Source organism: Trachurus trachurus (genome assembly GCF_905171665.1).
Source record: "Trachurus trachurus genome assembly, chromosome: 12".
NCBI lineage: Eukaryota > Metazoa > Chordata > Actinopteri > Carangiformes > Carangidae > Trachurus > Trachurus trachurus.
Genome location: NC_139908.1, coordinates 24,577,125 through 24,592,094, shown reverse-complemented (window position 1 = coordinate 24,592,094; position 14,970 = coordinate 24,577,125). Strand labels below are relative to the sequence as shown.

The 14,970-nt window shown below is 44.0% G+C and overlaps 1 protein-coding gene across 1 annotated transcript in view; it reads right to left on the bottom strand.

The window, feature by feature from the left end:
• Positions 1 to 778: 778 nt before the first annotated feature.
• Positions 779 to 14,970, bottom strand: part of tln1 (talin 1) — a 57,021-nt gene continuing 42,829 nt past the window's right edge. The window contains exons 50-57 of the mRNA XM_083983056.1: positions 14,700 to 14,807; positions 11,284 to 11,389; positions 9,909 to 10,033; positions 9,592 to 9,717; positions 8,614 to 8,676; positions 8,343 to 8,525; positions 3,225 to 3,350; positions 779 to 2,051 (exon numbers count right to left, since the gene is read on the bottom strand). Coding sequence (XP_083839182.1) covers positions 1,917 to 2,051; positions 3,225 to 3,350; positions 8,343 to 8,525; positions 8,614 to 8,676; positions 9,592 to 9,717; positions 9,909 to 10,033; positions 11,284 to 11,389; positions 14,700 to 14,807 — 972 coding nt within the window. The 3' untranslated portion in view covers positions 779 to 1,916. The remainder of the gene's footprint in view (positions 2,052 to 3,224; positions 3,351 to 8,342; positions 8,526 to 8,613; positions 8,677 to 9,591; positions 9,718 to 9,908; positions 10,034 to 11,283; positions 11,390 to 14,699; positions 14,808 to 14,970) is intronic.

Below are 14,970 nucleotides of genomic sequence, written 5' to 3'. Positions count from 1 at the left end.
TGGTGCTGACTAAGTTCCTGTCCTGAACACGGTCCACAAGGTGAAGACTAGTTCCAAGTTTAACAGTTTCTTTTGATATTGAGCCTATGGTCATAATGAGCGTGTGAAACAGCTAGAGCACACTGTATGAACAGAGGGGGTGGGGTGGGATGGGGGTTTATTATTAGCCCCAACTTACTAAACCTTAAAGGGGACATATGAATGGAAATATCACTTTGGCTTGAAGGCTCTTTAACATATATTTTGGTGTTTGTTTTGCCTTCCAGCCCCAAAATGTGAGAATTGACAAAAATATCTGTAATGTTCAGGCTCCCTAGGTTGAAATCCATGTGGTTTCACAAGCTGTTCCCTCAGATGTCTTCCAATGATGTCATTAATTTTCAAATTTGCATAACCCCACCCCTACCTGGTACCAGTAGAAGGGGCGGGGCAAGCAGTGGTTCATTTGTATTTAAAGTGACAGGCACTGAAACCAGCCGTTCTGAACAGGGCTGTTTTGAGAGGATGAAAAGAGCTGTGATGTTTGATGCTTGGGGTATTTTGACCAAAGCATGTCACAGACATGTCTTTAAGACACCTGGGAACTATTTTAATTTGTGGTAAAAGGGGCATAATATGTCTCCTTTAATGAAACTCAAACAGACTGATAATATAAAACAGTAGATTCCCAGGTTGCATCACTACCCCCACAGATCTGCAGAGACTGTGAGGTAAAATACTGTGGATGAGTGGATGTAAAACTGTTGAATAAAAACAAAGATGTGAGGAGGAGTTTGACTGAAAACTGGCTTTATTGAATATAAATCTCTGTTACAGTGCCCAGGAGGTGGTACAGCTGCTCACCAGCTTTACATTTATACCACAAGAAGTTTCAAACATGTGAACAAAAGAAAAGGCTTTGATTACAGTCATTTATATCTGCTCTGTTTGCTCTAAAATACTGTGAAGGAAGCTACAGATATGTGAGGTTTACATGAGCTTCTGTTACTAACTCTCAGTTAGGTGAACATGTTGCTCTGAAGGCACTTTAAAAAAAACCCTGCTAAACTGGAACAGAGCAAGCTAATATTAGGTCCTTGAACTCTATTATTTTACCTCTCATTAGAAAACATTAGGCAGAAGCTGAGCATCATGGGATTGTACGGTGACAGGAAGTCTCTAGAAAGTATGAAGCTCAGCGTCAGACACTAACAACAACATGTTACTGGAGTGAGTCAATAAACACTGGAGTTAAATATATGGCTTCATCACCTTTACACAAAAAGTTCTCTAATCTACCCCAGGCCTGAATACTGCAGCTGCTTCAATTCAAATACCAAAAACTTTATTCAGATACTGGAAGATCTTTTAATACAGTTCATTCTCAACCTTTAAAAAAATAATGTTTCTCCACTTTGATTTGTTCCATCGCAAAGTTTCCAAATCTAAAAATATTTAATCGTCTCAGATTCAAATACTGTGACACGTAACGTACTCGGTCACACACGCACAGACACATCTGCATAGAACATCTGTATACATGATGCATAAACGGCGTCAGAGGCAGAGCTCATGCTCGCCTTCATCTCTATGATCTAACAGTGAAGGCAAGAGTTTAACACAAAGACACACAACACGGACACAATGGAGACATGCACACAGACACAGAGGAGGGAAAAGATGTAGATATGCTCAAAGTATAAGATCATATATAATCAAAAGCACAGACACCTTAATTAACACTTAAGGCACATATTATTCAGTATTATCAAAACTCAGATTCATTGGCGTCGTTTGGTTTCTGACTTAAATACAGAGACTGATCCTGTGTAGGCGGAGTCAGTCTGCTGATGTTGGTTTGACTGAAGCACGAAGCTCCTCTACATGTCGCTGGTGGGAGGGTCCTGAGCAATCACTGCTGCGTGACTGACACGCTCTCACTGCTCCTGGCCGTCCTCCCGCAGCTCCGTGGGCAGGAACTTGTACTGCTGCTGTCGGATCATGGCCAGCTTCTTCCTGGCCTCGTCCAGTTCCCTCTCTTTCCTCAGCATCTCCTCCTGAGCAGCGATGATCTGCAACACAAACACAAACACATTCTGTCAGCTCACACACCTGAGGACACACCTGTCACTAAACCCCTCCCCCATCGCTGTTGGTAACCAGGCGGATGCAGAAGTTAGCAAGAGTGAGTCGCCACTTCATTTATAATAGAAAATAGAATAGAAAATACTTTATTAATCCCTAGGAGGGAAATTCTGAAATGTATCATTTCTTTAAAAGCATAGGGCCCAAATATTTATCAATTAAAAGCATAGGGCCCGCCCCAAATACACTTAAAAAAAGAAAGTATTGTTCCTCTATGGACCTTATACTGTATCTGTGTCTGAACTAAAGTAAATATCATAGGTTTCATCTTGTCAAGATTTCTTCAGCGGTTTCTTAACTTAATTCAGCATTGTTTCAACAATTTATTCAACTCATTCAGCTTCCAGCTTCCAGCCGTATTTCCTTCAGGAAATACATTTTCTCTACATTTTAAGTTTAAAATATACCATGCTCTACGTCAAAGTTTGGGCTAGAGTTAGCATCTCACTTCTGCTCCTCACTGGAATCAAGGAAGGATATCTTTCAGATTTTAAGTATTTTTGTATTGCTGCTATATATATTCATCTTGCATTCTTCTTTTACTTGTGTTTTTTTTCTTTCCTCTTCTTTTTACTATTTCTATCTGAATGTGTGGAGCAGCTGACAGGAATTTCCTTTCGGATTAATAAAGTATCTATCTATCTTATCTTATCTTATCTTATCTTATCTTATCTTATCTTATCTATCTATCTATCTATCTATCTATCTATCTATCTATCTATCTATCTATCTATCTATCTATCTATCTATCTATCTATCTATCTATCTATCTATCTATCATTTTATCCTTAAAATGATTTTCCCCATTGTTAGAGTTAAAGGTCCCATGTAGTAAAAGGGTTTCGTTTCCTGAGAGGATTAGATTGCTCAGAAAACAGTCAGCCAATCAGGAGAGAGCTTTAGAGCCTTCTGATTGGTTCACTGGCCTGTTGTTACTAGATATGTAAAACTACACTGAGATTGTTTTTGGTTATTAAGACCAAAGCTGTAGATTCTTATGAAGGAGAATATGGAGTTTTGACAAAGTAAAAACAGGATGTTGATCTAACATTGTCCCTTGTTGTGTAGGACACACATTTCATCTCCTCTCTGTGACTCACCTGAGCGATTCCTCCCACCATCTTGCTCTTGACCACCACGGCCTGGTCGTCCTGAGCATCGAACGCTGCCTTCTGCGCCGCCTTCACCAGGTTGTCAGAGGCTCTCTTCACAGCGTTTCCTGCAGCCTGCACACACACACACACACACACACACACACACAGTAATTCAGTCAGTCTGGAGTTAATTAACACGGAAATCAGAGTCCACTCACTGTTTCTCTGTCAAACTAAAACATGAGGGGGGGGTGAGCTTAATGTTTCTGAAATGAGGCACGGCTGAGTCACTGGGCAGATGTGGAAACAGACACATCCAGACTGGGAGCAGCAGCAGCAGACAAATGAAGTGTGCTGCCTGTGAACAGCAGCTCCTGGAAAGGGAATGATAACTTCCACCAGTGGTCAGAGACAAAACCATAACAGGTTTTTTTTTTTCTTTCCACGCTTAGTGCCTGAGAACTGCTGTAAAAGGCAACGAGCAGCAGCCTGCTCCGCTCCGCTCAAAGCCAAACACCCGTCTCATTGGGCGGCTCGGCTCCGGCAAACTGGAGTTTTGTCCTTTTGCGGCCGTGTGGGCTGAAATCTGACACCGAGCTGGCACAGTCGCGCAGACGACGAGTGAATCCTCCCTGCTGGTTTATCTTTGGCTGGAATGTTACTGTTAGTCTGGCCCTGACACACACCAAACGCCGTGAGGCTCCTCGTCAGCTGTGCACACACACCGTCATGGTGCTGATGCTCTAAAAATGCACCTTACATCAGTCGTTTAAAAGAGGAACTCAGCCTGTTTGAACTTGAACGCACCTTTCCCACAGTGAAATATAAAACAGTGAAATACCCCCCCCCTTCAACATCACACTCATGTCAGTCAACACAGCAGTCACACAGTGGTCCATCATGTGTGACCCCAACAGTTAACATCTGGCCTTTGAAGATGTTGAAGATGTTACAGTACAGTGGTGTTTGTCTTCATTCATTGACGTCGACTGATGCTCCCACATCATTTGCTGATAAACTAAGCCCCGCCCTCCTCGGATAGGAGCTGCTGTCATCTGTGGTCATGTGACCTCTTCTGGCTGAGGTACCTGTCAGTCACATGACGGAGCTGGACAGTTTTGTGCAGCAGCGGCTACGCAGGAAGATGGAGAGGCTCCTGAGGTTTCTGTCAGTCACTGGAATCCAGTTTCTGAATTTAAAAATTACATTTCAACCTTCTCCATCAACATGTCTTTAGAAACAACGTCTCTGACTCTCTACTCTCGACTGTCGTTATTGTAATGGCTGAAGGCAGATGTCATGCTTTCAATATAGCTCAGAAAATATCTAAAAAAGAAAAAAGAAAAAGATAAATGACACTAAAACCAAAGAATTTGTTGCCACATTTTGGTTGAATTGACCCTTTATATCCAGTACACACTACACTGCAAAAAAGTTTTATATAATATTTCTAGTCAAAACAAATATCATTATACTTGAAATAAGACTCATAACATAAAAAGGAGCTTGTTTTAGGACACTTTTTTTTTTTTTTTTTTTTTACTTCTTTCAAGCATATTTTCACTTAAAATAATCTGATAGTAGGGCAAGTTTTTCTTTCTTATTATAAGCACAAAACACTTGCTTTCACTGGCAGATTTTTCTACTTATTTCAAGTGAAAGTTTGTTTGAAACAAGTGAAAATGATCTAAAAACATGTTAATTTTTAAGGTAATGAGTCTTATTTTAAGTGGAAAGAGTTTAGTTTTGACTAGAAATGAGACAAATATTCTTGGAAAGATATTAAGTTTTTGCAGTGTACTGTATGTAGATTGCATTATGGGATTATTTGCAGGGATGCTGCATCCAGGCTGTGGATGCTACTTATTCTGTTGAACTGTGGTATTTTTGATCTTATGTATGTTTGAGAGTAAATAAAAGGCTGTGTAGTAAATAGTGAATTATTCAGACCACAGTCAGGGGAGTGATACTATTATAGAACACATATTCACTGCATCCAGCTGTTCTTTTAATTTCCATAAATCTAGTGAGACTCTGAGTCTTTAAATTAGCTTTTCAACGTCTGAGAAAACAATGTGTGAACCGGTCGTCTGCTGTGTTGTACTGGATCACTTTAGGTGGTGCAGAACAAACTGGTAACTCAGTGGATAAGTCTGCGCTGTCTCCAAACCACCTGCTGCTTTCCTCAGATATTCACACATTCGGCCGAGACTCCGTGCATTACTCAGCACTCTGAATAATTACAGCCTTAAAAAGCACCGAGGCAGAGAGTGATGAGAGCAAGTGCTGCTGCTGTAATCATAGATCGGGGGTTAGTGTTTCCAGTTCTCGGTGCCACGGCCGGACTGGTGGATTGTTTCCAGAGCGGCTGCAGACATAAATGTATGGGAATTACTGGGGTGGCAGCTGCAGGCCCAGAAGAGGAGGAGATAAGCCACTGCTGATTGGATCAGAGAATATGAGATGGCCTGGGCAGCCTGATGTGCTCGCAGCGAGCGCACACAGCCTTAAAGATAGTATTTTTGGGTGGTTGAAGTGACAGGAGATACTTGTAGTTTCTGTTATGTCTTGGGAATGACCGCATCGGTTACACGTAAAGGTCAGAACGACCCTGCTGCGCCACATCATGTGCATCAGTGACCTGTTGCTTCCACTGGAGTTTTACTGCTAAACTTTTAAAGGGATAATTCAAAATTTTGGCAAATTGACCAATACCTATAGTTTTAGCAGTAGGTTCGTTACCTTTAATTGTCGGTGCAAGCTATTTTTAGAACGGCGGCGCAGAGCCGCGAGCTGCTCAGAGCTACACTACGGAGGCTAATGGGATTTCTTGGTTTCCCTCATCAAACTCATCAAATACACAATCCAACAACTCCAAAACGCTCTGGTGGACAAGTTGTGACCTGCACATTCACCACGCTATGAGATAATAACGGAATGTTACGAGACAGAGTTGTTTTCGAGGTAAATTCATGCAAAACCGCTGATGCGCGTTCCCGTTGGGGGTTTTGCAGCAAGCAGTCTCTGCATTTGCTCTGCTGATCTAAAAATAGCTTACACCGACAATTAAAGGTAACAAACCTTCTCCTAAATCGGGATTATGGCAATGGGCCAATTTGCCAAAATGTTGAACTATCCGTTTGCAGTCTGATCTTCACTGTAGTCCTACTGTAAGCCTGAGAAAGTAACCATGGTGATGTCATAGTGATGTCCTGATTGGGACTCGGAGAGTTTAAATCAGAACATTGGGCGTGAAGCAGCCTATAATAACACCTAATAGATTCTGTGGTGCATTGTGGGAAACCTAGGATGCAATGCTGTTGGATGCTCAGTAACATTAGAGTTGGGATACCTCAGCTCTGCTCTGGTTCTGCCTGTTCAGTGAAATGTGTGCATTAGCCCGCTGAAATGCAGCAGCATGTTAAGTGCTCTTACCTGTGCTAAATATAGAGCACGCTAATCCTGATGGAGCAGCTGTGTAGATCATGCAGCTCACCTGTAACCCTAAACACTACACAGCCGGCTATGAATAGACTCTAACATACTGTACAATCTGCAGCGGCCTCAGCTGTCGCGCAGCCACCGATTGTTGTGATTGTTCCCTCGGCAGGTAGAGCAGCTCCTGTCTGATCATCAGCACGGATGAGAATCTCACCTCCGACCGAGCACCTTCCTGGATCAGGTGTCGGTCTGACCAAGCAGGATTAGAGGGCTACAGAGCTAACTTTGGAGCCAGGGTTTTCAGGCTCCAGGAGACGGCTCAAGTTCAAACACACTGCGTTGCCACGGTAAACTCACTCCCTGCCTCCGGCTTTCTCATCTCTGACTGTGATGACGTCACGGTTTCGGGCAGTTTAACACACTGTACAAAACACTGAGATGGTTTATGTGAATCTGGCTCCAGATCTCAGATCAGATCCAAAACCAATTGGTGTTTATGTGTCTCTGAGCAATCTGACCTTGCTTTTCCGTCTGTGGTGCTCTGCTCAAAGCTCATTGGTTCCTACTGAGAACGTACATATGTTGTTTTTTTTTTAACTGCTGACTCTTATTGAAGAAGCTCAATAACTGCTGGTTTATCAACAGCAAGGAGGAAGTAGAGCACCTGCTGGGGACTATTTTCGGCAGCGGATTTATCCACATTTGGTGCTGCAGTGACTATTTGTGGCAGCAGGACAATGTGTGTGTGTGTGTGTGTTAATCTGTTAATGGCAATGAGGGAAGGATAGTGGAGCTCTGTGATACGACACCTAGAGCCAGTTAGATTCATTCACTGTTCACTTGGACTGACAATGAGATTCACTCACAGTCAGAAACAGAGCGTCATCCGACATATACTTTAGATAAAATATGTCTATGGCTACGGTACAGGTGCAGTGTGTGAGGCACAGACACTGAGAGATGACTGTGTGTTGTGTATTGTGTAGTCTACTGATGGATGGACAGAGGTGACACTGAAACTGTGGTGATTATTTCATGTTTGTGTTCATCTGACAGACTGCAGTCTAACCAAGAGAAGCAGAGTGACTGTGTTGTGTTGTGTCGTGTTGTGTGTGACGGTGTGCGTCTTCTCTGTGACAGGGTGTAAAGATGCGGTCGGTGTGTGCGACTCGACAGCTGTTTGAAGACACCATCATCTCTCTGACTGTCTCTCCTGTCAGCAGACGGTCGATGGAGCGTCAGCTGTCAGGAAAACACTGCTGCTTTCTGTCACAGACTCACCGTCACAGCAACAGACCGGATTCTACTTCAGTCCTGATCAGTGACTCTAAATCCATCTGCTGACGGTCTGGAGCCAGGAAAAGGCCCGGTGTGTAAGTGATGTGAACATCTGATTATGTGAAAACACTCCAGTGAACGAGGGACCTGTCAGTCGATGTTAACACCTGCTGGTGTGTTTGTGTGTCAGAGTGACGGCCACATGGGCACAACTAAAGGTCAACAATGGCTCCTTGTTTCCTCGGTGCAGGTGTGACTGTGACCTTAGACACCATGAACTCCCTCACATCCCTATAACATCAGTTTATAGGGGGCGACCGCGCTCTCAGCTCCCCCTCTGATCTTTATGAGTCTCGGTACACAGAGTGTGGAGGCGTCTGACACGCGGTAACGTGCGGCACTGACCTGAAGCCTCTTCATGGTCTGGGAGTCCTGGTCGGCCTTGACCTTGCAGGCCACCAGCAGCTGAGCGGTGGAGGCCGCCACCTGCTTGGCCGACGAGATGAGCTTCTCCTCGCTGGCGTGTCCCTGCACCGCCGAGTTGGCCGCCTCGCACAGGTTGTTGGTCGCTGCGGCAACCATTCGAGCCTGAGGAGTCAAAGGTGAAACGGTGAGAGGTTTGATCGCCAGCGGAAAAAAGGTGATTGGTTGGTTCGTTATGAGAGAGGAAACTTACAGCTGAGATCAGCCCCTGAGACCACTGTCCATCATCCACCGCGTTGGCCGGGATCGCTCCCACCTGATGACACACAACACAACACGTTGTTATTACTGTATCATGAACCAGTCTGAGCTGCTGAAGTGAAGAGCTCATTCATTTCAAATACATGATGATCACAGGAGCTGATAATGGTGATTTGAAGAGAAGAGCAAATTATCACTATTCATTTCCTTATTCTTTCTTCTTTAAAGGTCCAGTGTGTAATATTTGTCAAGGTTTATTGGTAAAATCTGAATATACTACCAATGAATATATTTGTATAACTGTATAATCACTATAAAAGAAAATCTGTTTGGTTTTCATAACCTTATAATTCTTCTCTTATATACTATACATAAAGCAAGGGTCTTGCTGAGAGAGTGTCACCATCTTGTTTGTATGGATTGGAAAATCCAGCCAACCAGAGAGCATGTTTCAAGAGTTTCACAATCATAAATAAATAATAGAATTATTTAATAGATAAATAATCGAATCGGAATGCTAGATGTCACTGTTTTCCCCTCATTTTACACACTGGACCTTTAAGTGCAATAAGGTGCAATAACTTTTCTTCGATTATTCATTCATTCATTATCTCTATTCCTTAACAGTGCAATATGTGTGTTTCTATTCTTGATTATTTATTTCTCATTTTTATTCAGTATTTTTTATCACTCAGCGTAGTAGTAGTAGATAAAGAAACGTTTTATTATTTTAGTTTTGTAATGTGGTGTGTCATGCACAGAAACATCAGTGTTGTCCAGATGTTGCCCTGTGCATGAGCTTCACACTTCCACATGTGGGTGACAGAGAAGGTGTCTCAGAGATGGACTGTCAGGTGTGTTTGCAGTGAGTAGTTTATTCAGGGAGGAATCCTGATTGACGGGACAAACTGACAGTAACCACTCCTGTCCTGAGGTAGAACCTCCGTCCTTCAGCTGCGTTCAGACGTACCTTCCCTTGAGCCACCAGCTCCCTCTGCGCGGCCGAAGCAGCCTTCACCAGAGCACTGGTGGCGGCGGCGATGGACTTGGCTGCCTCCAGAATCTGCTCCTCGAAGTTCAAGCTCTCATCCGCTTCCTGTTTTCAAGAGGGAAACCAAATCAATAATCAATAACCGTGTTGTGTTACAGGGCTGGTCCACAGCGAGGGGGGAGGGTTCATGTTAACAGGGTGCAGTTGGCTGTCACTCAAGGTGTGAGGAGCTGTGACCCTGTGCTGAGGTTAACAGGCTCCAGCGGGACGGCCCGCTCTGTAAAAAGCCCTCTGACCTTGGGTTTGGTCCTGGGCCTCAGCTGCTCCAGTTTCTTGGCAGCTGCTTCAATCGCTGCCGCGGCTCCCAGCAGCTCGTTCTCCGCGATGACGGTGGGGTCCGAGGGGTCCACCCACTCTGTGCCTGCAACACACACCAACAAAGCTCAGTCTGTGCCAACAGCTCCAACAGCTCCCTGCTCCAGGACGCCTGTTGGCTGAACCTGCTGTAATGGTAATATGGTTCGCAACGTGTTTTAATGTCTAAATCTCTCTCATCATGATCTAATTATTAATTCACCAACTTTATACTGTATATAGAGGACTGTTCTCACTGAGCTGATCCATGATCAAACAGAGAGCTGATTGGTCCAGAGGGATCTTAATTCTACGCCAGCCCATGTTGAATCTTGAATTTTGAAGAGCTAATTATCACCCATAACATGGAACCTCAGCAGTCATTAATATATAGTTATTATTCATTGATTTGTGCAATATGCTGTTAACTGTTCTTAATTTATTATTTTACTGTTCTTTATCTACATTTTGGCAAATTCGCCTATTGTCATAATCCCTATAGTCATAGGGGTAGGTTCATTACCTTTAATTATCGGTGCATGAGGTCCGACATGGAGTTGTTTTCAAGGTAAATGCGTAGCTGGAACTACATTCCAGACACGGCTGCTGGGTGCAGTGATTTCAAAAGCGCAAGTAGTAAGGAGTATTTGCTTCATGTGTCGTAATGTTACATCATTTCATAGTGTGGTGAATGTGCAGGTCATAACTTCTCCACAAGAGCGTTTTGGAGTTGTTGGATTGTGTATTTGATGAGTTTGATGAGGGACAGGTGACCTGTACCATTCACCTCCATTGGGTTCGCTGAGCAGCTCACGTCTCTGCCCCGCTGATCTCAAAACAACATGCACTGATAATTTAAGGTAATGAACCTACTCCTATGACGATAGGGATTATGGCAGTAGGCAAATTTGACAAAATGTTGAATTATCCCTTTAATGTTCTTTGACTGTTCACCCCCCAGTGTGTCAGATACAATTCATGGTCTGTTGATTGTCTCTGATGTGTTCAAGGTTCAACATAATTTGTACTCCTAGAGAGCTGTATCAGGTTGCCATGAAAATGTTATTTTCTTCTTCAATTCTAAATCTTTCCTTATTTTGAATTTAGTCACAGATCAAAGTTGCATCTGGAGGCTGCTGTAATGTCTCATCAAACACTGTGAGGCAGTATTATTATTATTATTATTATTATTATTATTATTAATGTGGATACATGTTTTGGATGTTTTGGACTGATTTGGACCTTAAATCAGTGAGGACACTGACATTCAGTGACAGACTTGACACTCTGAGGTGAAGGGGTCAGAGGTTAAGATACCTTTCATGGCCTCTGCAGCCTGGATGAGCTCTGTGACGGAGCCTGCCACCCTCTTGGAGTAACCGGACAACTGCTGCTTCAGGTCATGAGTAGGTTTCTGGATGATCTGAGGAGGGAAAACAGTCACAGCCGTTAGCTCCACCTCTACACTGATGATACACAGCCCAGTCTGTGTGCAGCTGGTTCTGAGCTAAAGCTAAGCTAGAGTGGACTTTCATTTTCACAACACTTTAAATCAAATGCTCAACCAAAGCCACGTCTGTTTGTGACTCAGCACCAGTCTGGTGTCACTGTTCTGCTTCACCAACGGAGGCTAACTGAATATAGAGCAAACATACAACCTATGGAATAAAATACATGTCAAATGTTCACACCTCAGACAGGAGAGACCTTTAAATCATCATCTTGTGTCTGGTTCTGCACTGGGACAGTCGGAGTCATGCCCAACCCATGTTTGTGGACATGGCAGAGCTTCCTCACATTTTCTCTACAAACATACATTAGGCCTCGATGATGTACTTATTAGATTTTAGTGATCAAAAATTAAAAGTCAAGATCACACTGACCTCACAAACTTAATTTTGGCTTTTTCTTATTCTGACAATATATCAAGAATATCTCAAGGGAATCCTTTCTCATTTGACACAAACATTCAGACTTTGGTAGTCGAAGGTCAAGGTCACTGTGACATCAAAAAACACTTTTTTAAGTCATTACTCAAGACTTCACACAGACCGTAAGACAGAATCTCATATGAATGGTTGAGAGTCTGTATGACTCTGGACGTAACCTGACACCAGTCTGAGTGGCGGATGCAGACGACCACAGGGCAGGAACTGTGTGTGAGTTACTGTGATTTAACTAAACGTTGACACAGACGCTGCTCGGCTCCTGTGTGTGAACATTACACAGAGAGAGCAGCGTTGATGCAGCTTCGAACCGCTGCTGCTGCCGGACGGTGGTTTCAGCTGGTGTCCTCGGGCTGTCCTAGGTGGACATGCAGTATTCAGGTTGGAGCGGTGTGTGACAGGTGCAGGGCATTAACAGGCTTAGCCCGCACCCAGCTCAAGTTTATTCAGATGCGTTGTCATGAGAAGAGAGGGGCGACAACGTAACTGCACAGGAACGCACACGGCACGCCAAACTAATGCCACGCGTCCACACATTGCGCACCGACACACAGCGCACACACGTCCACACAGCTACACATGCAGAGAAATCTCCACTACCTGGTTAGACTCTACCACACAGTATGTTAGAGGGTAAAATGGGACGGATGTGTCACACATGGACTCAGGGGTCTCAGCCCTGGATCACTGAGGACTTAGAGGATCGTGCTGCGTTCAAACGCATGAACAACAACCGAACCATGTGACTGAGCAACATGATCATGAGTCAGTGGGAGAAGTGGATTTCCTCCAGAGGTCAGGACCGGGCTCAGATCTCACTGCTGTTCAGATCCATGTTTGATTTTTATCTCAGTGACGGAGATACAGAGTCTGACTCATCAACACAACAATCACTTCAGTAGTAGTTCAACATTTTGGCAAATTGGCCCATTGCCATAATCCCTATAGTCATAGCAGTAGGTTTGTTACCTTTAATTGTCGGTGCAAGCTATTTTTAGAACGGTGGAGCAGAGCCACGTGCTGCTCATAGCTACGCTACAGAGGCTAATGGGATTTCTCGGTTTCCCTCATTAAACCCATCAAATACACAATCCAACAACTCCAAAACGCTCTAGTGGACAAGTTGTGACCTGCACATTCACCACGCTATGAGATAATAACAGAACATTACCAGACAGAGTTGTTTTCAAGGTAAATTCATGCAAAACTGCTGATGCGTGTTCCCATCGGAGGCAGTGTTTCGGCAAGCAGTCTCTGCATTTGCCACGAAAACAACTGTCTCGTAACGTTCCATTATTATCTCATAGCGTGGTGAATGTGCAGGTCACAACTTGTCCAACAGAGTGTTTTGGAGTTGTTGGATTGTATATTTTATGAGTTTGATGAGGGAATTAGCCTCCAAAATTCTAAAAATAGCTTGCACCGACAATTAAAGGTAACGAACCTATTCCTAAAACTATTATGGCAATGGGCCAATCTGCCAAAATGTTGAACTATCCCTTTAATGCCAAGGTGAAAACTCAACTGATAAAACTCTCACAGGTGACTTATCTGCATGTGCTGTTCTCTGGCGTCACCTTTGATGAGAGCAGGTGAGTGAATCCATCACTAGGTGTGTGTGTGTGTGCCAACATGGCTGCTCAGAGTGTGGAACTGATGTTTGCAGCACCAGGACTGAACTCAGCTCTGCCAGAGGAGGAGGTCTGACTGTATACTACACCACCGCAGCAGGAGAACAACACACACTCAGAGCACCACTGTGGAGCCAGAGTCCACAGCCTGCTGCCTGATACAGGACAGGTTGTCCCCTGTTAACCTGTGGACATGCTGCTGACTCTGCTCCGCAGGTCTGCCAGGGTCAAGGTGCTCAGGGTTCAACACAGGTCAGTCGTGCAGGTACTCACCGGCTTACAGCCACATCAGTGAGCCACAAGTTTAAAGAACAACGACAGAGTAGAGGGAAAAGAAAGAGAAGAGGTTATCAAACACAAGAGAGCTGATGCAGAGAGGACACTACGTCCACGCTGCTACGGTTTCATTTTTAATATGAAGACACGCATCTGGAAACACACACATACATGTACAATCCCATACATGGGGCACGTGTGAGTCGGACACAGACCATTAAAACAAACCACACAGACAACAAGGTCAGTAACTGGAGGTCGTCAGCATCCAAAAACCACACCACAACACAACCACAGGGCTTGCAAACTAAAACCAGATGAGTGGCGTTTTCACAGCACTCCAATCAGTCTAACACAACAACAATGTGTTATAAACAGGAAACATTCAGATAGTGAACTGTCGGCAGACGTCCAGCAGTGACCTCACATACAGACAGACTGCTGCTTCAGGTGATGCAGGAGCTGATGTGACTCGTGGCTGGAGTCAATGTATGCATTTGTTTCTCTGTGATTTTTTAATAAACTGAAAATAATCAATAAGAACATGTTGTGAATGTGTCGTTACGGTAACTGAGCGAGGACTGCCTTACAGTAGTTAAAGCTGGGGTACGCAGGATTTGTTTTGAAAACAAGCCTGCAGCTATCTTTGACCAATCATAGCCTATATATTCTGGAGGTTCCCGATTGGTCGAAGGGCCGGTCCTATTCTGTCCTAACAAATTGAGAGGACAGAGTAGGGCCAGCCCTTCAACCAATCAGGAACCCCCAGACCAGAATAGATTTGATTGGTCAAAGATACTAAATCTACAACGGTGTGTCTACTGCTGCTACCACCGATAATCAACAATGTGTGTGTCACTATGTGGGTATGAGGTCTTACCACCAACACGTGCTCCAGCAGTCCCAGGTATCCAGTGGCACACTCATTACCATAACGCAGAGCTCTCATCTGGACGTCTTTGCTGACCTCAGGATGGTAGGCAGCTTCCTGAGGGACGGAGAGACAGAGACACCTGAGCTACAGTGAAGGTTCAGACAGACCAGGTATATGTGTCCTTGTAGATTTAAAGAGCTGATTCTGGACCATCACCACATCACATGGGACCAAAAAGCAATTTGTTTTATACAACTTCCATTTCTTTGACCATGTA